Below are 25,442 nucleotides of genomic sequence, written 5' to 3' on the forward strand. Positions count from 1 at the left end.
GTGTTCAGCAAAGGACTTCATATGCGCGTCGATGTATCAAATTTCATCAAAATTTCTCAAAAATTTGCGACCTATATATATATATGAACACAAGCAATCAAAAGACGGACAGACGGAGAGATGAACGGACAAGCTTAGATCAATTGAGAAAGTTTTTTTTTTTTTTTTTTTTTTTTTTTGCATATGCACATTTATTTGCAATCTATTTTACAGTAACGAACAAATGGGCCAATCTTAAACTTACATTCGCTTTACTCCCCATTACAACTTGTATACTTATTTTAATATTATAATAATTTAACAATATACACATATTTACATATACACATATTTACATTCATTTTCTAAATGACAGGTCTAAAATAGGGTATCTCTTCAGTCTTACTGTCTCGCCTCACTATCGCCTATAGCGGCAGTAAGCCTATTGCGACCAAGTTCGAATGTTGGGCAAGTCGATCAAGATATTGAGAACTGAAGTAGACAATTTCTTCTTCTACTCTGCGAACGACTAAATCCTTATGAATATGTTTGTTCATCATAAACCATAGAGCTCCTCTGATTAACCTTAGCGTTTCCGGTGGGTAGCGCTGACAAATTTCAATGTTGCAGTTGCTCGCAGCATCGCCAAGTTGTACGACATTCGTGGCAATAGTTTTTCAAAGATTCCCGAAAAGGTCAACAGAACAACAGACTTATTGACCTGCAGCAGTTGATGTCAGAAAAAAAGATAAAAGTTTTAATAACCATAACTATTTCAGTAACGTACCATCCAAATGAGTAAATAATGCCTTTGCATAAGCCAGCCGATAGTGCACATATTCAGACACTTTAACTTTATAACTTACGTATAACCTATTGATTGCTTTGGTAGAGAAGAGGCCCTTTAACAATTTATAATTTCCTGACGTTCTTAAGAGATTTGTATTCACTTATATAAGCAATCCATTTCAATTACATACATATACATATACATATATATGAGTTTCCATAGTCGCCTTTATTCGCACTAATGAGACATGCTTATCAAATGATGAATAAAAAACACTACATAAGGATATTATGCTTACTTTAGGGCGAATTTTAGACACCTGCTAACACAGAGAAAGAGCATAGAAAATGCTGCATTATTCTCATATGCTCGTCTATAAGAGAAAGTAATCAATGAAATTGGAGCTGATGTTACATTTTCGTTTATACAACATGCAATGAGTATATGGCTTCTAACTGCTCGATCGATGCTTTTCTTCACCGCTCAAACGCTAGATGATGAAAGGGGGAGCGCGGACTTGGCGTAGTTCAATCAAGATCTTGCTTACGCAAACGAATACTATGCATTATCAGATTCCTGGACTATATGAGCGCTAGTTAGAAAATCCAACACCGAAATGCTCAACAAATTTTCAATTTCCGAAAATTGTTTAAATTTTATTACTTGCAGACCTAATAAGTGAGATTTAGTTGAAAAAATTATTGCCCAGTTTCATCTGTATACACCAAACTTTCCAGTTTATGCTAATGTTTCAAGAACAAGTCGACGGACTACCGAATTAACTAAAATTGCTAAACCAATTTCTGTGCAATTTTAACGCTACGCCTTCGAATACTGTAAAGACAGTGCTAGAATTAATACACCTTCATTTTTCGCTATTGATATGTATACCGTAACATAAATACGCCGACTTTAACGCAGATTGTCTGTATGATGGACAGGAAGATCGGTTAATAGCACCTTATAGATAGTAAATAGCATGTAGAAGCTTTTATCGGAGTATTGGCAAGTTCTCAATTATTATACGTAGGTTTGCAAGCAATCAGATTTACTTTACCGCATACTCTCAAGATCTCAAGATCTGAGCCCGTGCGAAAAGAAGAACTTGAGCCGATAGACAAACATGAATAGATCGACTCATAAGTTTAGTTTGACTGATCGGAAATGCGTGCACTTTACGAATGTTCCAAACAGTACGTTAATGTTACTGCGCTTCCAAATCTCCGGCAAAAGATGTAAAAACAGTATAATGGTGGGAAAGATGCTACTAACTAGATTTACATGATTCTCTATGTGAGTAGATTTGTGTGCAAATATGTAGCGCAAGTCGAACGAGTATGAGATTCTTTTCTCTCCTACTTAACCTTTCGAATGATACGCTTATAAACATTTTTATTAATTTAAAGCATTATGGCCAAATGTAAGGTAAGTAATTTTTCCTTGATAATTATGGTTTCAGAATTTCTATAATTGTGTTTAAGGTTGTCTTACGTAATGGCATTTGAGTTAAGTGTTAGCTTTCTGAGACTTGAAATTTTTATGTTAACTGTGTATTAAACAAAATTAAAATTAGGTTAAGTTAGTCTGGGGTTTGAGGTTGAATTCCATTTACTCCTTAGAGAATGCTGAACATGTCGCTGTACGTATGCTCACAAGTTGTATGTGAATGAGATTTTTTAAGAATTCTTTAACTTCTTGTACAAGACTAAACATTATTTGGTCGCGTTAATCGTAGAAGAAAACAATTGAAAAGTCAATGGTGTTATTACGAAGCGATTTGTAGGTAACCTTTATGTTTAACTTCTCGTGACGTACACAGTTATCCATAGGAACTTGAATTAATTTGAAGATAGATAAGGTAAGGTAAGGTAAGGTAAGGTAAGGTAAAGTAAGGTAAGGTAAGGTCATTTGACTTCATTTTATTCTCAACTTAATCGCTCGTTTGTTTGCCTGGAATAAAATCAATGCCATCCATCAATTACCGAATGCGATATGAAAATAAGAAAGAAAGAAAGAAAGTAATGCTGTCTATTGCAAGCAGACGATTGACTTTAACGAATAGATGTTTTATTTATATATTAGCTATACGCGGTACTATAATACAAATTAGCCTAGTCAGACGGACAATTTTTAATAGATTTTGATTTCAACAAACTGTTAGAAAAGAAAAGCTTTAAACTATTAAAGAATTCTCTCGTAGACGCAATATACATTAAGGCACTAACATATAAGAAGCTCTCACATATAAAGAGATGGATGAGAAAAGATAGAGTTTTGTGGGACCGCCGTAAACAATATTGAATTTAAAATACTGAGCTATACCTAAATAGTATAACTCAGTTCAGTATAACTGAGCATGTATATATACATATATATACATATAGGTTACCAATAAAGATTATAACGATTAAAAAGCGTCTACATAATCTTTTTTACTTGTTCTATGTTCCTAGGAAACCGATCATTGGCTAGATGGGCACTGTATTCGCTGTACATCACCATTAACCTATCCTAAGCAGGCTATGTTGGCCTTTACCTTGCCGTGCCAGACTGACGTTCGACACATGTCTACTTTCTGACGAGCGGTGGCTGGCACAAGTTGCGCTTCTAACGATTATAGGTATACGTATGAAGTTTATAATTGTTACACACATACATATTTTTTAAATAAGTCTCCATCACTTGTGATTTATTACAAACAATAATTGACTGAACATTGCTCAGCGTCCCACATAATCTTCATCTAACATTTGGTGATTGAACTAATTTCTAACGTTGCACATTTTATTTCAACTTATTTAAGAGTTCCAGCAAATCCATGTCCAGTATACGGGGGTCCCTTGCTTAACATGGTTCCTGTAAAATACAATACGAAACAAAGTTTGCGAATATTATCAAACGATTCCGGTGCAACACGATTTCAAATAAACGAAAATCTGGTTCCACGGCTTTTCGTGTTCGCGTGCTTTTAACTTGACGCGGCAAAGATGATAAGCACTCTCCTAACAAATTACATACGTTAATTTCTCATGGTCATGAGGATTTAATCTAATGGAGAGGAAAAAATTGGAATGCAAGATTGCTGGCAATGTTTTGTGCTGTCCTACCTTAACCAGTTCGTTTGTTCCAATTCAATAAGAAGAATTATAAAGCTTTACTCAAGTCACTATTGGCTTTAGTTTAGCTAATTATGGCAGAAATAATGGGCAAACACAAATAATAAATAATAAAAAATTTACTAATATCATTATAATTATTTAATAAAGGCAAATAATATTATATAATAGATACACAATAGAGGAACAAAGAAATCAACAAATTTTTAAAATTGACTCTTTTTTTTAATGGTTACGGACTATTCCGAAGAAGGTCACCAAAATTTGGCCAAATATTTGGGCAGTGGTGCATTTCCCTTCACCAGCAAACTAACGTGACTCGCAAATTTTGAATGTTCAACTTTTTTAATTTTGTTTTTCAAGTGCGGTAGAGTCGTGGGTTCGAATCTCAAGTGCGGTAGAGTTTTTTATAAAAGCCGATAGCCTTAGATACTAGTGCTTTTAAGAGCTTAGTCTTGGAATTTATTTCTCCGGCGAAATTAATAATAATAATAATAATAATCTTGTTTTTAATTGTTCCCGTTTTATGTCTTTCGAAGCGCCAAATGAAAGGTAAGACCTTTTGCTTTCACAACATTTATGGCTGTCGTGCGTACATGATCCCAAAAATGATCCCGATGGTGATAAACAATGTTAAATGCTCTTGTATACGCGATCCGGAACCTACCGAAAACGAAAACGAAAACGAAAGCTGACTTTCAGATACGTGGCTACCCACCTGATTCATTAAAAAAAAGATTAATCGATTATACATAAATTGAATTTTCAATAAAATTTTATTTTATGTTTAACTCGCTTCCCCAATTTTTGATGACAATATCGTAGATGGCAACCTGAACTCACGAAATAGTTTTAATAAAGAAATTGATGAAAGAAAATAATGTCAAATCGTAAAGATAGAAAAAACAACTCAATTACTAAAACGAAAAAACCTCTTCTACACGTCACAGTGATTCATCTCTAAATTTGAATAAAAAAATTTGGGAAAAAAGAGGACAAAAAAAGTAAAAATAAGAAAACGAATTCTTATAATTTCCATAAGAAGCAATAAAAAACTTGAAAAAATTACTAATAAGCGGTATTTGTAACTAATACTTTATTAATTTAATATTAAAATTTTATTATATAGACAAACATTAATTAATAATTTGTGTACATACGTCAATTTGTTTTCTTCGAAATGTATACTCAATCGCAACAACCGAAGCAGTCGCAGCCACATACAAAAATTGAGAAAGATTCAATGGTAACGCAACAAATCTATGTAAATATAAAATAATTTATAAATTATCTGAAACTTATATGTTAAAAGATAACTTTCTAAGCTGTAATTTATATTATACTAAAATTCATTCTTAGGCTCCCTTGTCGCCTTGTCCAATACCAGATATAAATGATGATGACTTGGTTTCAATATCGGTACGTGATTTAAACCGCACATTAAAAATGCGTGGCTTAAACCGTGAGGAAATCGTTCGCATGAAACAAAGGCGACGTACTTTAAAAAATCGTGGCTATGCAGCCAGCTGCCGTATCAAACGTATCGAACAGAAAGATGTTTTAGAATCTGAAAAGTCGCATGAATGGCTGGAATTAGAACAAATGCACGAGGAAAACGAACAAATAAATAAAGAAATTGAGAATTGGAAAAAGAAATACATGGCTCTTCTTGAGTTTGCGGCGCAAAACGATATTCCAATACCACCGGAATTAGAATTATGTTAGAGGAGTGCATTTTGCATTACGTGAACCGATATGTATTTTAAAAAGAAGTACAAGTTTATTTTATAGCTCTAAGTAATTTAGATATAAACATATTCGAAAATAAACATTTAGCCTAGCTGAGGTGAGGAAACTCTCAACAATTAAATAAATTCGTCACAAGCGATAATGTTATTTGCAATTTGTGTGACAACATGCAAATAGTATATTAGTCCTACACTGACCGAAAATATACATATCTTTTACAAGTAATATAACTGGAAAGAGCAATCTTGTATGTACGTTCCGCAATACCAGCCGAAAATAAATTTTATGTTAAGATAAACGAATATTTTGAAAATGACTGTATCCGTAAAATACGTATAGCGCAAGATCTATTAGGCAAGCAAGCTTGAAGAGCAACTTCTGAATGGTATGAAAAATCCAATATGGACTATTCGTTGATATCAGTTCAACATCTTACGCAAAATTTTACCGAATTTTGAGTTTGGTAGCGAAATGAATACGAAACGCAATACAGTTTTAGGCATTTTTAGTAAATATTCGCCACAAGCCTTACTAGCGAGAGCCTTGATTACGCGTGAACAACTTGTGCTTCAAAAAAGCCATCAGGATGAAAATACACAGGTCTAGAGTTCACCCGTTCACAAGTAAGCCAATAATCGCCATGAGAGCTAGCCGAGCGAGCACGAAGGAGGAAGTAAGTTTAGTTTGAACAAAGTTTCTCTATAAATAATTCACGTTATTGCTAGCAATAGATTCAATACATGTTTATAAGTGAAACTTTGGTTGTAAAATAGTTCCGATAACCGAAAAACCGACAATCAAATACTCTTACTGATAAGCGATAGCTTTTTTAAATTTGCAAAATTGAATGGCGATTACGACAAAAAAGACAATTTAATCTAGCGGACAGAAAATGCTTTAAGATTGCAAGATTGTCAACAGCTTCTTGCGCCATCTTGTTTTCATTTAAGAGTGTTTTACGTTCTACACTATTACTATTGTTTTTAGATTGTTATGGGAGAGATATTCAAGGAACGTACATAGTAAATGTGCATTAAAACATAACAGCTTTATTGTCATTACATATGTATATAATAAAGGCAAACATTATATAATAAAAACATATAATCATTACACTTACAACACGCACTATGTGCCAGGGAATTATAAAAATCCTAAACAAAATATTATATGTATGAAGACATTTTAAAGAAAAAGAACTCGATTCGCGTGACTTTAATTATTGCCACCGAAGTGATTAGTCGTTCTAGTCTGCTTTCATATTTTCTTGAGTAATTGTTTGCGTACAAGATTTTAAATTGCATATTATTACCAACTAAAGCAACAAATGTAAGTATTTCTTAATTAAACTTTATTAGCTCTTTTTAATATTCAGTGGTTTTAATATAAGATCAGCTTTGGAAGAATGATTGACCGGACTGTTGCATTTCGTCGACACGGTGAAAAACTACAGTCGAAACTGTGTCCAGCGACGTGGAAAGCTAAACAAACGGTGATAGAAGCTATAGGTTAAATTCACCACTAAACAGTGGCAAATTGGTGGAAAGCAAATTAATTATAACTTTTATTCCAATATTCCATTTTCAATTATTTAATTTTTTAGTTACAAATTTGGTTTTAGATTTAGGCGGACTATAAGTATCGAACAAAAAAAAAGATGAGCTATAACAGAAGATCTTTGAAGCACACTGGAGTAGAAATGAACGAAGAAATAACATGGACTGTCGGGGAGAAAAAATTGCAGAGTTAGAAAATTTAGAGGCAGCAGTGGAGATAGTTAAATCGGCAATAAAGTTTTAATGTTCAATTTATTTGTATGGTTTTGTATTTTTTTTTTAATTGCTTTTTGTATGTTTAGCAATCGCAACTTAATATATATACCGGAAGATAGGCCGACTGCAGATAAAAAGCGCAACTAAGTACACGATCGGTATTTATTATATAAAAAGTTTACCATTTGTCTTCCTTTCGTTAGGTGCAGCTGGTGAAATGAAGGCCAAAAAAGGAAGGCCCCATTTTGATACACGCGATTTGCCGCAAAAGCAAATCGATAATATAAGAATAATTTTCTGTCGCGAAGTTATACCATCATATGGTATAAAATGATGTGTCGAAGGGTACTACCTAATATTTATATATTAATTATAATGTGGTGTGTAATTAATTAACGCAAAAAGATTAATTATTAACATTGAAACTCTTTAGGAATTCGTTTTTTTTTATTGAAATAAAATGAACCAAGCCAATAAGCAATTTCGTTTATTTGCACACTGCAAAATTTCGAGATCAAAAAATTGTCCTTTTATTGCCAAAAGATTGAGTTTTTGTTTTATTCTGCTTTAATTTTTTTGTTTGCCTCATCTGTTCGCAAGTAAGCAATTTTGTTTGGATTGTATTTTGTTCTCATTTTACAATCGCTGTGAATTGAAAACGCGTAAAACTATGTTAAGTTATTAAGATCTACAAGAACTTGTTAGCTGTTAATTTACAGAAAGAACGTAATACTACATGTTAATTGCAAAGTCGACGGCAAAAGTCCCCAAATATTGCTTTTGTCATTGGTGGGAGCTTTTAGCCCGAAAAACATCGATTTTCTTATAAAAATAGTATGGTAGCGCAGTTTCTCACTGAACCTAATTCTTGGGATTTATTAGCCCTGGATAACCAATGAATATGTTTGTCACAGTCGTAAAGCACTCGATAATAATTTAGCAAGGCTTATATATTCAAACGATATACAATGCGAAGGGCTGTCCACCAAAAAAATTCTACAATTTTTTTTTTTTGTATATTCACAAAATAGCAGAATTTATTTCGTCTTTTTTTTCCTATTGATATTAATTACATTCATATTTAGAAATACATATTAGAAATTGGGAAGTATGGATGAATATGGAAACATAGGCAAAACATCAGGTCATCTAAGTAGCCTTCGCGGGATAGCTGTTTGTTTTTTAATTCTTTCTACTGGACCAAAATGGAACTTATGGATATGGCGGAATAAGACTCTCCACACAAGTCAAAGTGTAAAGCAAAATCCAAAGTTGGACATAATCATATTAAATGTAAACAGTTAAACAATGCTGAATGCCATTAGATGCAAATCAGCTAAAAAACGAAAATATTAGCTGACTTTCAGATACGTGATTACCGCGCAGTTGAACACTTAGCTGTTGTTTACATAAACATTAATAAAGAAGTGCATAATTAATAAACTTCTTCAAGAATGAAAGAGAGGGAAAAGGTATTATTGTGAAATTTAAATATTTTATTTTAAATAATTTAATTTAGTTTTCTCAAATTAATTTAATTTTTCTTTTCTCCTTGTTCTTCGTTGTTACAATGAAATTTTTCTAGTAAATGCAAATAAGAACTGCAAAGACTTAAGTGTTAACCTACATTTTGTCTTCACGAAATTGAATACTGTGCTAGTTAAAAGCTGTTTATGGCAAAAAGATGACATACGTGATAACTTCTCTGCTTATTAGTTATTGAGGTGGGGATGCAATCACATATGAAAAGCTTGTCTTCACGAAAGTCCGCGAAAGCTGACTGTCAGTAATGTAATTATTCCCCAAATTGTTCTGTTTACATGCCACAAGCGTTAACGGCACTGCTTAGCGTAGGCTAAGTGTCCCATTTCAATATAGACATACTTCATTTAGGAAATTATTCTCACGCATGCACAAAGTCTACTCCATTCTTCATGTGAAGCGCTCCTTTCTTCTATTTTGGCCAAAAAAAGAAAACAGTCGATTTCATTTCACACATGTTGCGGCTAACGAATTGCTGTTGTACGACAACTTGCCTTATTTCAGTTTCTCATAATGCTTTATTTACCCTCAAAAATTGAAAATGTCGAAGTGACGGCAACTCTTTTGCGTAGATCTCAGTAATCAAAGCCAAGCGCGTCAAAAATTAATATTTAAAATGAAAAAATATGAAAATTATTAACGGCAGTTGATATTTTGCCTCCACATGAAAACTTGTAAAAATAATTGAGGAAAATCGTAACAATTTCGATAAAAAAATTTAATAATTTTAAATTGGTTTAAAGCAAACATCTCAAGTTTGCGCTATTTTATCCGTTGGTAATAAAATTGCATCAAAAAAAGTCGACAATTATAAAAAATTATAGAAAAAAAAATTAAAAAAAGAACAGTTAATATAATAGCACGTTTGAAGCAATAATCCAGATTACTACGCTATAAAAAAAATTTTGAAAAAAAAAGTAAATGAATGTGAAAATATAAATTTTGGAGCGAAATTAACAATATATGCCTTCTGCATTTATTTATGTGCGCGTGTAACACGGTTTCTGAAAAAAAATATCCTAAAAAAACGAGCAATTACATACCAAAAGGAATTAAATTAAAGATAGACACTTTAGTTTAATATCATATTAAAGTGGCAGAAAGCATGGATATGCGCAGCTGGAAAAATATTCTATTGCAATGGGTAAGAAAACAATACAAAGCGCATGTGTATATATTTAAGGGGATGAGATATTTTATTATTCTTTCGTCGTTTAGATTTCGGAATGTGGCTTTGCCGAACGTAACTACTTCAATTTAGAACACTCCGACATTGAAAAGTTTTATACGAACTTTAGCAAGAAGCATCACAAAATTGCTTCAGGCAATTACCCCGAGTTATGGGACTTTTTGCAACGTAAGTTACTTAAGAGAGGTTTATGCGAAATTTCCTTTTTTTGTAAAATTTTTCTTGTTTGAACTTCTCTATAGAATTTTATCCTGAATTTGAAGTGAATCGTGATGATGACAATGGTTTAAGCTCGGCAGATTACATTTACGTGTATACTTTGATGCTACATTTTTCATGTGTTAAAAATCCGGAAACATTTTTCCATGATATCTGCCAAAAATTGCCGAACAGTTCACAGCAAAGTATGGCTCTGTTTTTTCGTGAATTGTTGCCAGTGGAAAAATTGAATAAAGAGAATTTACGCCACGCTGTGGCCGAAGTGATCGCATCACATACATCACCGCGATCTAGTGATTCGATAAGTAGAAGTAATGGTGGCCTCACACCAGGCGCTAGTATTAAAGCCGATTCCCCGTTGAGGACACCAAAACGCAACATTGGCACACAGCGCAATTCACCGCTTACTCCGAAAACCCATCTACTGGAAGAACGAACACGTGAATTGTTTGCCTTAAGAGTAAATTATGAAAAACTTAAATAGTTTCTCGAACATTTCACTAAGAGCTTTCATTACTTTAGGCCCAACTTGATACTGAGCGTTATGAAAAAGGTCTTTTAGAAATACAAATAAAACAAAACGAAGACAAAATTCTCAAACTGAGTATGAAATAGCTTTCCGCACTGGCAAACTTTAGCAATAAAGTTTTCGTATTTTCTCCTCATTTCAGATCAAGACCATAAAAGGTTAATACAACAAATACAAGAATTGAAAATTGATGTCCTTATGAAAACCAATGAAAATAATTCGTCGGTCGATCGTGAAGGCGATGAACATAATCAGGTACTTAAAGTAAACTAAAATTTCAGTCAAATTTTGAAAATGTATGTCTATGCAATTTTTTTCTTTATTCTAGGCGCAAAAGCGCTTACTTAAAGAAATATCGCAGAAAGATAATGAAATCATAAAATTGAGTGAAACCTTAAGAGCCACAGAAGGAGATAAAATTCTTGCAGAAGAAAAGGTAGTAAAACAAAATTTTACGCAGCAGCATCAATTATATTTACCTCTTCCTCCATTACAGCTCACCTATAATGAAAGGCAAATTGCAATTTGCGGTAAACGCATTGAACTTTTGGAATTTAAAATCAATGATCTTACTGAAGAGATCGAGGTACATTTTTTTTGGCCGTATAAAAATGTATTAAATTAAAATGAATTCATTGATTTTAGAAAAGAGACAATACGATTAAATATCTGACCGATACGAAAGTTGAGTTGGAACAATTCATTGCTGAGACGCGTGCAGCGGCATCAAACGCTTCGATTGAGGTTGATTCATCATTTTCACGCACTTCTGAAGTTTCTAGTGAGTCCACGCCTATTGAGCCGGAAAATTTAGCCGTCTCTGTCATTGACAAGCAGTTGCGTGAAAAGGAGCACGAAAATGCTCAGTTGCGTGAGGATCTGCATATGCTGAATGGTAATAATAAATTATTGGCTGAACATATTCAAGAGCTCATCAAATTGGAAATGAATGAGTTTAAAATCACTTTGGATGATTTGTCTGAATCTGATTCGGAAACCGATATACCGGCGAATTGTGATCCCATCGCTCAATTTAATATGTTCGCGAGTTGCATGGAGAAAATCAACATACATCACCAACTTGAGAAGAATAAGATCAAATCCCTTGAACATGAAATTATAGTGTCGCAAAAAGAGAATTTGGAATTGGCTCGTAAATTAGATTCTGTGCTCGATGACACGACCTTGCTAAAAAATGATCTAAGCGCCTTTGAACAAAACAATAAAGAGTTGGAGGAAACAAAAGAAAGATTGCAAAATTCTTTACGTAATTGTGAGGCGGAACTGAAACATTTAAAAGAGCAATTAGCGAATAGCGAAAAGATCAAGGAAAGTTCGACAGAAGAAATGAATGCTTTAAAAACGAAATTACATCAAATAGAAAAAATAAATGCTGAATTAACGGGCAGTAACACTCAGTTAAAAGAGCAGTCAGAGGGTTTGCAAAATAAGTTACAAGATTTCCAAGAAAAGTGGATGACTCAGACTAAATGCTTAGAGGAACAAATAAAGGTACTCAACGATCAACTTCAAAAGCAATATAAGGAATTAAAAGTATTTCAAGACGCGGAGCTTGCTTTAAAAAGCAACTATGAACAGATATTAATACGTAACGAGCGTTTAAAAGAGAATTGTCGAGAAGCAACTGAACATTTGAATACCATGCGTAATGAACTTACGTCGAAAGAGAGGCAAATGTCAAGTTTGGGTGTGCAAATATCTAACTTGACTATGAAGAATGCCGATTTAGAGAAACGTATCGATATATTAATGCAAGAATATAAACAAGAGAAGCAACAATTGGAGAAGGATCAAGATCAAGGGCTGGAACGTATTAAGGAATTGGATAATGAAATTTTTAAACTGAACGAAGAACTTGCACGCTTGCGGATCATTCTCGAAAACAGCGAATTTCAGGGTACCCATTTAAAACAAACGTTGGAGCAAGTACAAAGAAAAGTAATCGGATTACTGAAATTATGCTCCGGCAATTCGATGCCTAATAGCTCAGTCGATACTTTTGAGGAACTGGAATATCACATCAAGTCACTTATAGAGCAGAATTCTATAGCGGCAGCCAGATTAGAAACACTAGAAGTCACGCAACAGGAAAGTAATACGCGCTTGAATGACTTGTTGAAGCAAGTGCAAGAAAAGGAACGCATGCTTAATCAGCGCGGTAGTACTTACGAGGAACTGCTCGTTTTAAGGGCGCAAAATATTGAATACGAAGATAAGATTGAAAAGCTAAAGGACAAACAGAGTCAATTCATTGAGCAAATTAAGAGTGATTTGAATAAAAAAGAAAATGAGTTGCGTCGGCAGATGAAGGAGGCAAAATTAGAACATGAACAACGTTTGAAGGAGTTAAATAAGGAATTAAAATGTGAAAAAGAACACAAAAATAATAAGGAAAGAGAGCTATTGTTGGTAATAGCCGAACACAATGAAGTAAAGAGTAGATTAAGTAACGCAGAAAAAGAAGTGTGCGCATTGCAGGAGTTCAATGGTAGAATTAGAATTAACTATGAACGCTTGCTTAATTTTGAAAAACGGGTCATGGAATGTTGCGAGGAGAATGAAAGATTTAAATTGGAAATTCATGCTTTTAAACATGAAGTTTCTAAGAACGCACAATATTTAATTGATTCTGACAAAGCTATATGCAAACTAATGGAAGAAGTTAAAAATTGCGACTACTTGAAAAAGCAAATTAAGGATTTGCAAGGCTGTTTGAACCAAGGAATTAAAAAGAAGGAAATGGTCGACAAAGTCTTAATGGAACACAAGCATCTATTAGATGAAAAGGAAATACAAATAGGCAAACTGCAGGAACGATTGAATGAGCAAAGCCAGGTTCTTAACGCATATAATGATAAGTTAACTAAAATGACCACAGAAAAAGAGCGATTATTAAGAGAATCAGCCGCGTTTGTATCACAAATTCAGCGTGAACAAGAAGAAAAGAGCATTTTGCTATCATCTCTAGAGAACTCTGCAGATCAAATGAGAGCCAACATTCAAGAGGAAGAGAGCCGCTGCGAAAGTTTGGAAAGACTTAACAATGAACTCCACTCGCAATTAGAATCTCTACGCCAACAAAACGAGAAACTTCGTAATGAGTTGTCTGAACGTGAGGCCGAATTTAGAGCGCAGGTTGAAGATCAAGAACAAATTAGAGAAGATTTCCAAGAGAAACTCTCTACATTAATGCGAAAATTGGCTGAAAGCTGTGACGAACTGGAAAACTACGATATCGCACTTATGGATATGGTGGTAGTGATAGGGAATAATGTTAACCTGACCGCCCAAAAAGACGAAATCAAGAATATTTTCAATGCTTGTGACGACTCATCGGAATGCAGTGTTAATCAGTTACGTCATTGGCTTAATCGTTTACTTCATGTTCAAAGTCTCCAAGAAAACAAAATAGAGCAGCTGCTGCAGCAGGAAGACCAAAATTTAAATTCAAAAGAAGAATTGATTAAAGAAAATCAAGAGCTGAATTCCCAACTAGAGCGAAATCAAAAAGAATTACACGATATGCGTAAAAAAATGGAGAATAAAGATTCAATTATGCAAAAGCGCTTTACGAACGAGGTCGGCCGCTTGGAAGAGGAAATACTAAGCCTAGGAAAAATCAACGAGCGTATAACCAGTGAGAACGGAACACTGCAAAGCCATATTAATCAACAGGAACAAGAATTTCAAAGCGTAAAATTGAAGCTTGAAGAAACCACAGTAGACAAGCAACAGCTAACGCAGCAGTTAAGACAAATAAAAGAAGAAATGGAAAAATTACAAGTAAATTTACATGAATGCCAAATAGTTAGTGAACAGGCAACCATCAGCTGCGATATGTTAGACAAACAAAATAAAGATAAGTTAAGTAAAATCAAAAATTTGGAACAAGAGCTGGACGAGTTTAAAGAGAAAACCCAGAGGACTCAGTCTAAGCTATATGTGGTTCAACAGCAACACAATAATATGCAAATGGAACATAAGAAACTGCTCGAAAAATTTAAACAACAACAAACCGTTTTGGACACATTAGAGGCTGAATTGGCTGATAAGAGCAAAGAATTACTGAATCTGGAAACCAAAATAACTGGGATGGAGAACCAACATAAAGAGTTAGAGAAAGAAATAGCTTTTACGATTAAAAAACTGGATGAAACGGTCAACGACAAATTAAATGCCGAATTGAAATGCGAACAGCTGCGTTCGGAGGTCCAACAATATGAAAGAGATATTGCATTCCTTAAGTCGCAACAACAAAATTTCATAGATGAAAATAATCGTTTGTGCAGTGATCTCGCGGCTATTAAGGCCGACAAGGTCTTATTGAGAGATGAGATTAAAGACCTTAAAGCGGATTTACTACGCGCAAATGAAAATGTTTCACAGCTCATACAACAAATTGGATCGATAAGAATGGAAAAAGAAGGTGTTTGCGAGGAGAATCAATTGCTACGTAAGCAATTAGAAGAAGTCGGCAAACATCATACTACCTCCGAAGCGAGATTAAAGTCTTTCATTGAGCGCTGTCAGTCCTTGGAACGTCACCTTCTCGCCAGTGAAAATGAATTAAAAAATTCCAAAACAAGTTTAGAAAAGAGCGAGACGAATATCGAGAAATTAACGAATGAAAATAAAAAGGTCCGTGAATCTCATCAGGCGACCACCAAGCGGGTTGAAAAGATGGCTCTGAAATTGGGCGACGCTCAGGCACGCAGCATTAAACTCGAAAGAGACAATGAAAAATTGTGCAAGACATTGGAGGCGAATTCAGCAACTGTGGAGGCGTTGCAAAAGGAGAAAGATTTGCTGCAAAGCGAGGCTAGAGCTCTAAAAGAGCGACTTTCGCGTGCCGAAAGGGGCCATGAGCAGCTGCTTACTAAAGTACAAAATCTCGAGCATATAAATAGGACATTACAGGATGCCAAACAAAAATTAGACGCGTCTGAATTAGATGACAAATCAAAAATAAACAAACTTGAAAAAGTGCGCGAATCGAATGAGGAGAAAGTACGAAAACTTACCGCGTCGCTGAATAGTAGCGAACATTCCAATGTCAAACTTAATTTGGAAATCGGTGGCCTGAACTCGCAATTGCAAAAACTTAATTCGGAGCTTTCCGCCGAATATAACGCGCAAATTGAACAAATTCAGCGGCATCTATCTGGGGCCCAAGAGCAGGCGCAGAAATACGCGGAACTCAATCAGAATTTGACAATTCAAATTGACGAACTTCAAGATGAAAATGCGAAAATTAACGAGCAATTGTCAAAGGTTTCGTTGTCAATGAGCATTAGTAAGGAGCGTTGTGATAAATTGTGCACCGAAATGGAACAATTGCGAGCTGATTTACTGGTATTGCGGGAGGCTAAGGCTAAAGTAGAACGGGAACAGGAAATTATAAAGCAAAGTCTAAAAGAGATGCACGCCCGAAACGAACAGTTAATGCGTGAACGTAACAGTTTGGCCGAAAGTTTGGAATCACGTATCGATTTATTGGAGGACCAAATCAAACAAAAGACCAAAGAAGTAGAAAATCTGCAGAATGAACTAAAGCAACTGAGAGAAAAGGCGGTAACGCAAAGTTCAGAATTAATAGAAGGCAACAACGTTACAGCGACCAGTGCACTCGAATTGGCAGAATTGCGTGCACGCCTCTCTAACGTGAATGAGGCTCTTGAAAAGGAGCAACAATTAAATGAACAATTGCGTTCCGATAACCAATTGCTGCATGGTAAATATCAGGAAGCAAAAAAGCATGTTGCTGAAGCGACAGCCCACAGTGAAGAACGCATTAAAGGAAATCGTTTGGAATTGGAGAAGATACTGGAAAAGATGAAAGCCAAAATGGTTAGTAAATATTCCTTCCCCCCCCCCCCCCCCCTCTATTTCAATTACAATGTCTATAGTCGAGAATTGTCGTTGTTTGTTACACTTCTGGGGGCATCACACACTGCACTGGTTTTGTCTTTGGGAATTATTATTTTCTGTTTCAATATTTTTTTTGCATTTTTTATTTATATTGGCATGCTTTTGGCTTTGTTTTCCACATACGTACGGTAGATAGCGGTAGCTGTTACGGTACTTACTGTAGTTGTTGTAATTGTAGTTGTGTAGTTTACTTTTTTTTGGATACGCTATATCAACACGTAGGGTGTTAAGATGTAAAGCACAGTTCCGCTCAAAATGCATGGAAATGTACGTCTATATGTCCGATTGCTTCTTTTTTTTTTTATTCTATCAACGGATCTTTAGAATTCCCAACGTTCCAAGAAATTTGAAATTTTGTAATACTAGTATAAGGCACAGTCAAAACAGGATATCGGACTGATTCTTAATATGAAACCGAACTTTGAAGAAGTATTGCAGATTACAGCAGAAAGAACGAAATATACGACTTTGCCACACGGCGGGAGCATTAAAAACACGCACCTATACTTGCAGTTTGTACAATGTTTCCTTTATATCAATCATACTATATATATATATATATACATATCTATATATATATAAAAATGACATGCACACTGAATGTATATGTGCCCGTAGAGAGAACTGTATGTACAGAGTAGATGAAAAGAAGATGTTGCGTTTAGATAGAGGCATCCATTCCAGTTGGATTGAAAATAGAAACAGACGATGGGCACGAAGAGATTCGGCAAATGCCGATTTATTAAAAACACACTCGTTTTTCTTTCTTACATATTTGCTTTCAAAAAATTTGCGTTTTTTTTAATCATAAATTCATCAACTGAAGTGGTTGCTGATAGACGCCATATTTTTATTATCTCTCCCTCTCTCTTCCTCTCTTTATTTCTTTTTTAATGCAATTCTACATCGAAAGTATCTGCAAAAGGCTAATACGTCAACGGTCGGCCTGAAATGGAACAATCGCTTGCATTCGTGTTTCAAACATTTCTTTATTGTTGTTTTTACACAAATCATGTTCTTTGTTATCTTATATTATTTTCTTGACAAAAACGATTTAGAAATATTGTTTCAAAGCAGTAAACCTCCAATATATTAATGTAAATACAATACATACAAAGAAAATTTTTTTATTTTTTTATTTTTTTTTTTTTATTTTTTTGTAGAAAACTTACGGCATATTTATTTATGATATTGTTTTGCAAGTACTTTTTGAAACTTTATTTTAATTTGCATTTTTTTTTTTTTTTTTGTTTTGTATCATTTAAATTCGATATTTAATGTCAACCATGTTAAGTGTGCATTATGTGAATCTGTGTATGTATTGTATGTTTGTTAAGGATTTGTTGTCGTATGTGTGGTATTAAAATACACACGCATACACCATAGCAATCAGCGTAAACACATAATAATTTTGCTTAACCGGAAAGAAATTAAAAGAAAAAAAAAAAAAAAAGGAAAATTTGTCGTTTCGTTTCTTTAATTTGCCTTCAGTGTTGTTGTGTGTGTCCATAATCCTCTAAGTAAACACTAGTATATACAAATATGTACAAAAGAAAATGGACATCTGAGTTTAAACTGAGATGATAAGAGAAAAAGAAATTGAAGGGCACATGTAGTTATGGCAATAAACGTTAAGTTTAGCATAACTGAACTTCTGACCTTATGTGACATAAATTGTCTTCTGAACGGGTTTCTAACGCTTTTCAACGCCACTGCTGCGACGGTACTGCTAAGTGGCTTGATTGGTTCGATTTCAAAAGCTCGACTTTTGATCTTGATAATGAATGAAATTCAATTGAAATGGAAATCGTTTCTTTATTTTATCATCAATCAGTGTAAGCTCAGAAGTGCATTTCCCGAGCTAATTAAAAATAAACACTTATTGGGTCGCAATGTATTTAACTTGTATTTTAATTCCAATTTTAATGCTTTCGCGCACAATCCATCATATGAAAATATTTTCATTAAATCATCCGATTTGCTTAACGAAATCACTCGTAATACACATACGGCATAATTAATAAATATATGTACAAAAATCAAATCAAAACAAAACAAAAAATTGTAACATTATCAATAGAAAACGCTCTATATAGAAGATGTTACTAAAATCAAGAAGAGGCACGAAAATGAATTGGCCACCTTGAAGGCGGACATCGAAACATATAAGGCACAGGTACATATATATTTTTTTTTTTTGTCCTCTTCGCTTTACATGCTATATATTGTAATATCATGTCTATTAATTGGTGAACTTTTTGATTTGAAATTTAGAATGCGAAATATGAGGAACACACGCGTAAGCTTTCCACACAAATTGTTCGCTTAAATGAAAATATTTTAGAATGTCAAAAGGAGAACACGATATTGTCGACAAAATTGAAACATATTAGGGATCAACAGCCTTCAGATGAAAAGGATTTTGAGAAAATGAAACGCCCCAATACTATTCAAGTATCGACGGTATCATCTAATACAACGACAGGGAGAGCGTGTGCTTCAAGTTTGGGTAGTAATTTGGCTATGGAAGATGAAGAGGGTGAAATATTTAATAATACATATTTAACCGATTTGAAAATGGGACGCATGTCCGATTACATGAGCCGAGACGTATGGTAAGTGCATTAATTATAAATGTTAATATTCTATAAGAGATTATTGTTCTCATTTAATTGACAGTGTCGAGGAATTGAAACATCGCAATTCAATGCTGCCGCCGCATTTGCGTAGTACTTATGCGGCACGATTTGATCACGAATTGACCGAAGATGATTTCAAAGTAAGACAATGTGCCACAAATAGAACACAACCCGAATTAAATAACAAAATGACAAGCAATAAACAATTGCCACAAGATAATAACATTAATGTTAAAACTATTAATAACAATTTTTCAAAAACAATATCAACGCAAGAATCTCCATCCAATATAATTAAAATAATAAACCGTAATCCCCACTTAACGTAATAACGTTATTATTTCAAAAACATTTAATTGATAAATTTACTACGATAATATTGAAAAAATAAAAAAAAAATTTTTTTCTTTGGCATTTAATATTATAAGAAGAAATGAACACTTACTTCAAAATAGCTCAGCAAATTTGTAAGTTTTCAAACACGACATTATTTCCTTTATGTTCTTTTATATTTTGTTTTATTTGTTTGTTGCGATGTTCACTATTAAAAAATTGTGTCTGTTTATTAGTGTTTAATTGTGTAGTATTCAAATTTTCATTTTTATTCAATTTTTTTTTTCATCGCTATTATATCAAAAAAAGAAAAAAAATAAAAAAAAATTTTTTTTTTTTCGATTTACCTCTAGGACTGTGGTTCTCATAGTTTTGATGATAGTACGAGCGCTTTGTTAAACACTGCTGGTACGCGTAAAAAATGTTCGGGCGTTACGCATTATAAACGCCCAGGACCACCTACCCCTAGTAAGAATGGCGGACGTTTATCGTTCGGAGGGTCGTCTATTGGTAGCAACGCGGAACCTTCTCGAGAAATTTTAAAGGAGTCGAATGGGGATAATAATGCTGGGTCAAACATTGCCACTAAAACGCCGGCACGTTTTAATATATTTTCCTCGCGTTTTAGCTTGGGTAACAGTGTGCGCGATGAGGTAAGTCTTCAAGATATTCGACTCTATACTGTTTTAATTAGAATAACTATATATTTTTGTGGTATTGTCAAAGTAAACTGTAATCTTAAATTAAAATGTACAAGCCATCGGATCTGCGAATATGGCCTTTTGTTAAGTATTTCGAAATTCGGTTGAATTTCTTTGTGTTTACATATTCTCTTAGCGTGCGATGGTCAATATATATTTGAACGTCAATAAGCGTTAGTTTACTTTCTCTCCCCTGTTCAACTAAGTAATGTGTGTTTTAAATCATTTAAAGCATTTAAATAAACAATGACTCTCGTAATTACAACTATATATATATATATATATATATATAAATCATAATATGTAGACCAGGGAAAACGAAATCTAAAAATGAGGTTCGACCCTGACACCGTATTTATTCTGAACGTTGAATAAGGTTACTTATCTGAAGCATATGGTTTCACAGAGCTAGCCAGATTCCTTGCATTGCTTTTTACAACGGGTTTTAGGAAAGTGCCCTGACACCCTGTAGCTCTTGTCTAACTCAAAGTTATTACGTCATAACTTGAGTATATTGATAGAAGGACGGACAATCGATTTTTTGCGATTTGAATACTCAAAGTCAACTGAATCATTCGAGATTATATGAAAGCGTTAACAAAACGATACTTTCCCCAAACATTTGGCAAATTTTCTTTACCTAAACGGCAGGATAGGCTCTAATGACGATCTGGTGTGACTGTCGCGTGCCTTTATTGGCGAAAGCGCTTTTGGAAAAATAGATTGTTACTGAAAATCACCCAACATTTTGCTTGGAAAGGCTTTCAAGTTGTTGTCCGGCTGGTTGATCTCCGAATCGGTACGAGTTAAGGAAATTGATCGATTTGGAAACTGGTTGAAACCTAATAATCTTTCGAATTAAAACGATTCCTTTTATTTATATAATTTATTTGTTAGCCATTCAGCGATTGATTGAATTTATCACTAATTTCTGTAATCTCGCCTGTCATTGTTTATGAAATAATTTTCATTACCTATGTGCGTGATATCTGTATAATAAGTCAAATATTAATTTCACTTCAAAATTTTTTTGTACTTGACGTGTGAAGTTCTGTAGAGGTGTTGTTTTCAGTGTTTTTATATAAGTCCTTTTATAGCTATCTGACAATTAAAAAAAAATTATTCTAACGTTTCTCTCAAACTGATTTTTCTTCATGGAATTTAAAAAAAATTGTGATTTTAAGAATAATACTCGAGATTTGAGGAAGGCCTTGCAAAAGAAAAACGCCAGAGGCGATTATCAAAGCAGCGATAAAGTCGATGGTCGTGTGTGGACTTCAACGCCGCGTAAAAGTAAAATACACTTTGATCAACGACGCTTGTTGGATCAATTGATAAGTTCTTCCCCATCCCCCTCGCCATTGGCTATAGACCCACCAAAAAATACACTGAAAGAGCCGAAGAAAAAGTCATCTAATTTGATTTCTAGCGCAACACCGCTAAAAACGTTTGGGAAAATAACAAGCAATGCGCGGGATTTAAGGCTTAGGCAAAATTCTAAATATATTAGAGCAAAACTCAATTATTCAAAATATCGCAATTCTTCGGCATTCAAATCGCGGCTTTCGAAGCATTTGCAAAAGTTGTGTACGCCCACCAGCAGTGAAAGTACATCATCGGCTCCTTCAAGCGCTACTCCATATGAACAAGCGAAGCCGACGAATTATTTAAAATTATTGAATGCAGAAATGGATGAAAAAGTACGTTTTGAAAATCGCTTAAAACAATGTTCTAAACGTGAAAAAGGGATTCGACCCTCGATTTATCTGACCGGTAATATATTCGCCAAATATCGTCCAAAGCGTCGAGGCGAAAAACAGCAAGATTTGCAACGACATAAGTCACGCAATCAAAGGTTTGATGACTTTAATCGTTTTCGTAGATTAAATTCAACATCCATCAATCAAACCGAGGAGCATCATGCGGCCTATAATTTGAAGGAAAGCAATAACAATAACAAGCAACGCAATAAGAAAGAGTTTAAGAAAGATGTAACAAAAAAGTCGCTACTCCAGCAGACATATGCACATTATGACGGCGAATGTTTATGCGCTACAAAAGATGAAGAAAAAGAAGATAATAAAATTGGTGGAGTTCTTTGCCACAACGAATTGATAACTAGTCAAGATCTTGAAAATTTCGATCAGTTTGTTGCAATTCAAAACCGTCAACAATGTAGGCACCTTCTTCTACAAGAGAAATCAGACAATAGTGGTAGCCGGCAGTTCGAAGAATTGTTAACACAAACCGTTTCTACAGCTCCCTTTCAGGTCGATAATTTACAATTTAAGAACCATGACACTTTTACGGCCGTAGATTACGCTTCCAGTTCGGACGCAAACCCTTCAATTTTTGAGCACGAAACTAGCGGAGCCAGCATATCGACGACTACGCCTCATTTAGTATCGACATTGCCCGAAACATTTACACGCACCATTTATGGCAGCCATATAATATATAATCACCGTTTACCACGGATTAATACAACATTTGCACGGAAATCGTCGATTTATGTGAAGAATAAAATGAATTCGTCCAAAAGCAATGATATCATATTAATAACCGATCAAACTATAACGCTTGCCGATTTATTGCAAATGTGGAATCAGATGGATAATCTAACAAAGTTTATATTATGTTTTGCTGCATTAGCCTCGTTATTTGCCCTGGCCATTGTTGCCTCGCCGTTTCTTAACAAGCGTTAATTTAAGCATTGCTAAGTTTGTACATGAATGAAAACTTTTTTGCCTCTATTTTTTTTTTTTTTTTTCTTTATTTGAAATTTCTTAACTCTTCCAAAAAATACACTTGCAAACAATACTTCGAAGGCGGAAATTTCTTTAGAAATTTCTTCTGGAAAAGGAAAACTTCTTTAGATTTTAGATGTGCAGTGCAAAAATAATTGGCGTGAAATAGGTTAGTAGTTAAATTTTGCAAATTAAAAGTGATCTGTATATCTGTATACCGTATAGATTGTTTTCGCCTTTTAAAACTTTATATACGCGCTTTTATATACGAACTAATGCATTGAATGCAATAATAAGAGTAATGCTCGCAGAGATAACACCGAAAGCTTGAACATATGTTACTTCATTGCTTCTACTCCTATTGATATTGGACCTGCTTGCACCTGGTTTCAATGCATTATACGTAAGTCTTTGCGCTTATTCTCGTAAGAATATAGTATCGAGCAATTATTCTTGTTATGCGGTATTAATAGCTCGAGTCTCTACAATGTCGCGTAATATTTGAATATTCCTCGGTTTTGTTGCATCATATGCTCTAATACGCCAATTAATATACCATATACTTTATAATATATCCAGGCAGTTTATTAAAATTGAAATTGAGATAGAGATCCCCTCTAATATATATTTGATCGCAAGTGAAAGATCAGTTTAAAAGAAGAGGGCTTAGCTGTCAACGAAGAACTACATTCCTAAAACTGTAACTGTAAACGAATATTTATAGAAATGTTTACTGAGGTCATCTAAATGTTTAGTATATGAATGGGTATTATGAACCCGTCGAGACTTTTGTAGTTATATTTGTTTGTGAAAGTCTCTTATTTATAATTAATAAAAATTTATATAAATATTTTCTGAAATCACCTATAAATCGTTATAAGAGTGGTCCCGATCAGGTAAGTAGTAGCAGCAGTAGTACTTCAGAAATAGATATCAACTTTTACATACATAACATTCAGGGATAATGTGCATGTGTCTTATGGACACAAATTTATTTATGAAAAAAATATTTGTACATTTGTTGTTGGGATGTATTCAACAATTATTTAAAAAAATACCGGCGCAGCAGGCAACCATTTTCTTTTTTTTTTTGAAGAGGAGTACTTGACTTTGATCCTTTAGCGGAACATAGAGGATCTTTTTCGGAAATATTGATTCAAAATTAAGTAAGAACATTATAGTGGGTCATAGCCAGCCCATATTCCCTTCATTTAATTCATATAACAACTGTTCAAAATACGTTTATGTTGTATGGGAAGTGATCTAGAGAGCGATCCGGTTCAAACCATTTTCAATAGTGTTTGTCGTTGGTCCTAAAACGTGCTAGTGTGCCAACTTGCGGGCTGTATCTGGAAAATTAATCTATTATTTTGAAGAAGGAGAGGTGTTACGATATCATTATCTGGGAAATTAGAGCAGATTACGGTTCGATGGCCTATATAGCTTAGGAAAGAGTTTAAAAAAAATAAAAAAATAGATTAAAATTTGTTCAAATTCTATTAAGGGTAATTAGAGATAATAAGGTATATTTTTGTGTAATGTTTATAATTTACGTTTTCTTTTTCTCTCTCTCTCTCTCTCTTTCTGTTTTATCTTCTGTCTTTACAGAATACACCACCTAGAAGACGCCTCAGCAGTCTGTTCAAAAGAAAATAAATTAACACGAGCTATTTCTTTCTTCGTGTTCTCAATGTAGCCAAACACTATTTATGCGAATTTGTTTATTTAATATTATTTATGCTCTTTATACAATTTAGAGAAAGAATGATTTCTTTTTCCTTTTCAATATGTCTTACGTTCTACGCTGTTTACCATATTTTTGCGTATCTTGTTTTCTTGGGTTGTTTTGATTTTTTAAATTTAAATGTTGTTTAAGTTAAGCAAAAAAAAAAAAAAAATATATATATATATATACATATATATGTATATGCAAATACGTATATGGATATGAAATATTTTTATATATATATATATATACATATTATTCTTTAATATATTAAACTACGTTTTATACGTTAATTACGACAAAAGGAAAGCATGTAAGTCATTAGTTTTAAACGAAACCCAAACACACTGTTTTTTCAAAATCGTAGAAGGAAAGAACAAAGTTAAGTCAAGTGACATAGCTACACAAAATTTTCGCTCTCCTATCAATATATTATATCGCCTCGTCGCCGTCGATCATCGG

General features: G+C 33.9%; 2 protein-coding genes across 7 annotated transcripts; both read left to right on the forward strand.

Moving 5' to 3' along the window:
* Positions 1-4,787: 4,787 nt before the first annotated feature.
* On the forward strand, positions 4,788-6,947 carry LOC119645381 (transcription factor MafK). Of its 3 annotated transcripts, XM_038023277.1 has the most exons (3): positions 4,788-4,889; positions 5,015-5,149; positions 5,245-6,942. In XM_038023277.1, exons 2-3 carry the CDS (start codon positions 5,066-5,068, stop codon positions 5,608-5,610), a joined length of 450 nt encoding a protein of 149 aa, XP_037879205.1. In that variant the 5' UTR covers positions 4,788-4,889; positions 5,015-5,065; the 3' UTR covers positions 5,611-6,942. The 3 variants fall into 3 exon arrangements, with proteins under 3 accessions (XP_037879205.1, XP_037879215.1, XP_037901517.1); XM_038023287.1 differs by lacking the exon at positions 4,788-4,889 and having other exon boundaries at positions 4,986-5,131; positions 5,245-6,947; XM_038045589.1 differs by lacking the exon at positions 4,788-4,889 and having other exon boundaries at positions 4,986-5,149.
* Positions 6,948-9,375: 2,428 nt separating this feature from the next.
* LOC119645363 (interaptin) lies at positions 9,376-25,015 on the forward strand. Of its 4 annotated transcripts, none has more exons than XM_038045557.1 (13): positions 9,376-10,092; positions 10,167-10,305; positions 10,380-10,816; positions 10,879-10,960; positions 11,028-11,140; positions 11,214-11,321; positions 11,382-11,471; positions 11,531-16,753; positions 18,915-19,010; positions 19,109-19,449; positions 19,514-19,613; positions 20,160-20,459; positions 24,863-25,015. In XM_038045557.1, exons 1-13 carry the CDS (start codon positions 10,054-10,056, stop codon positions 24,908-24,910), a joined length of 7,116 nt encoding a protein of 2,371 aa, XP_037901485.1. In that variant the 5' UTR covers positions 9,376-10,053; the 3' UTR covers positions 24,911-25,015. The 4 variants fall into 4 exon arrangements, 3 of the variants coding, with proteins under 3 accessions (XP_037901485.1, XP_037901467.1, XP_037901475.1); XM_038045539.1 differs by lacking the exon at positions 24,863-25,015 and adding an exon at positions 21,692-23,285; XR_005248654.1 differs by lacking the exon at positions 24,863-25,015 and having other exon boundaries at positions 19,514-19,940; positions 20,160-20,240.
* Positions 25,016-25,442: the final 427 nt, after the last annotated feature.

This window comes from Glossina fuscipes, unplaced genomic scaffold, assembly GCF_014805625.2.
Source record: "Glossina fuscipes isolate IAEA_lab_2018 unplaced genomic scaffold, Yale_Gfus_2 0, whole genome shotgun sequence".
NCBI lineage: Eukaryota > Metazoa > Arthropoda > Insecta > Diptera > Glossinidae > Glossina > Glossina fuscipes.

What these genes read in the sequence shown, in the direction of transcription:
- LOC119645363 (XM_038045539.1), top strand. Translation starts at nt 10,054, where the DNA reads ATGGATATGCGCAGCTGGAAAAATATTCTATTGCAATGG. An exon ending in TCGAAACATATAAGGCACAG is followed by an intron (nt 19,011 to 19,108) that starts GTACATATATAT and finishes TTTGAAATTTAG; the next exon opens with AATGCGAAATATGAGGAACA. An exon ending in TACATGAGCCGAGACGTATG is followed by an intron (nt 19,450 to 19,513) that starts GTAAGTGCATTA and finishes TTTAATTGACAG; the next exon opens with TGTCGAGGAATTGAAACATC.
- LOC119645381 (XM_038023277.1), top strand. Translation starts at nt 5,066, where the DNA reads ATGTATACTCAATCGCAACAACCGAAGCAGTCGCAGCCACATACAAAA. An exon ending in TGGTAACGCAACAAATCTAT is followed by an intron (nt 5,150 to 5,244) that starts GTAAATATAAAA and finishes ATTCATTCTTAG; the next exon opens with GCTCCCTTGTCGCCTTGTCC.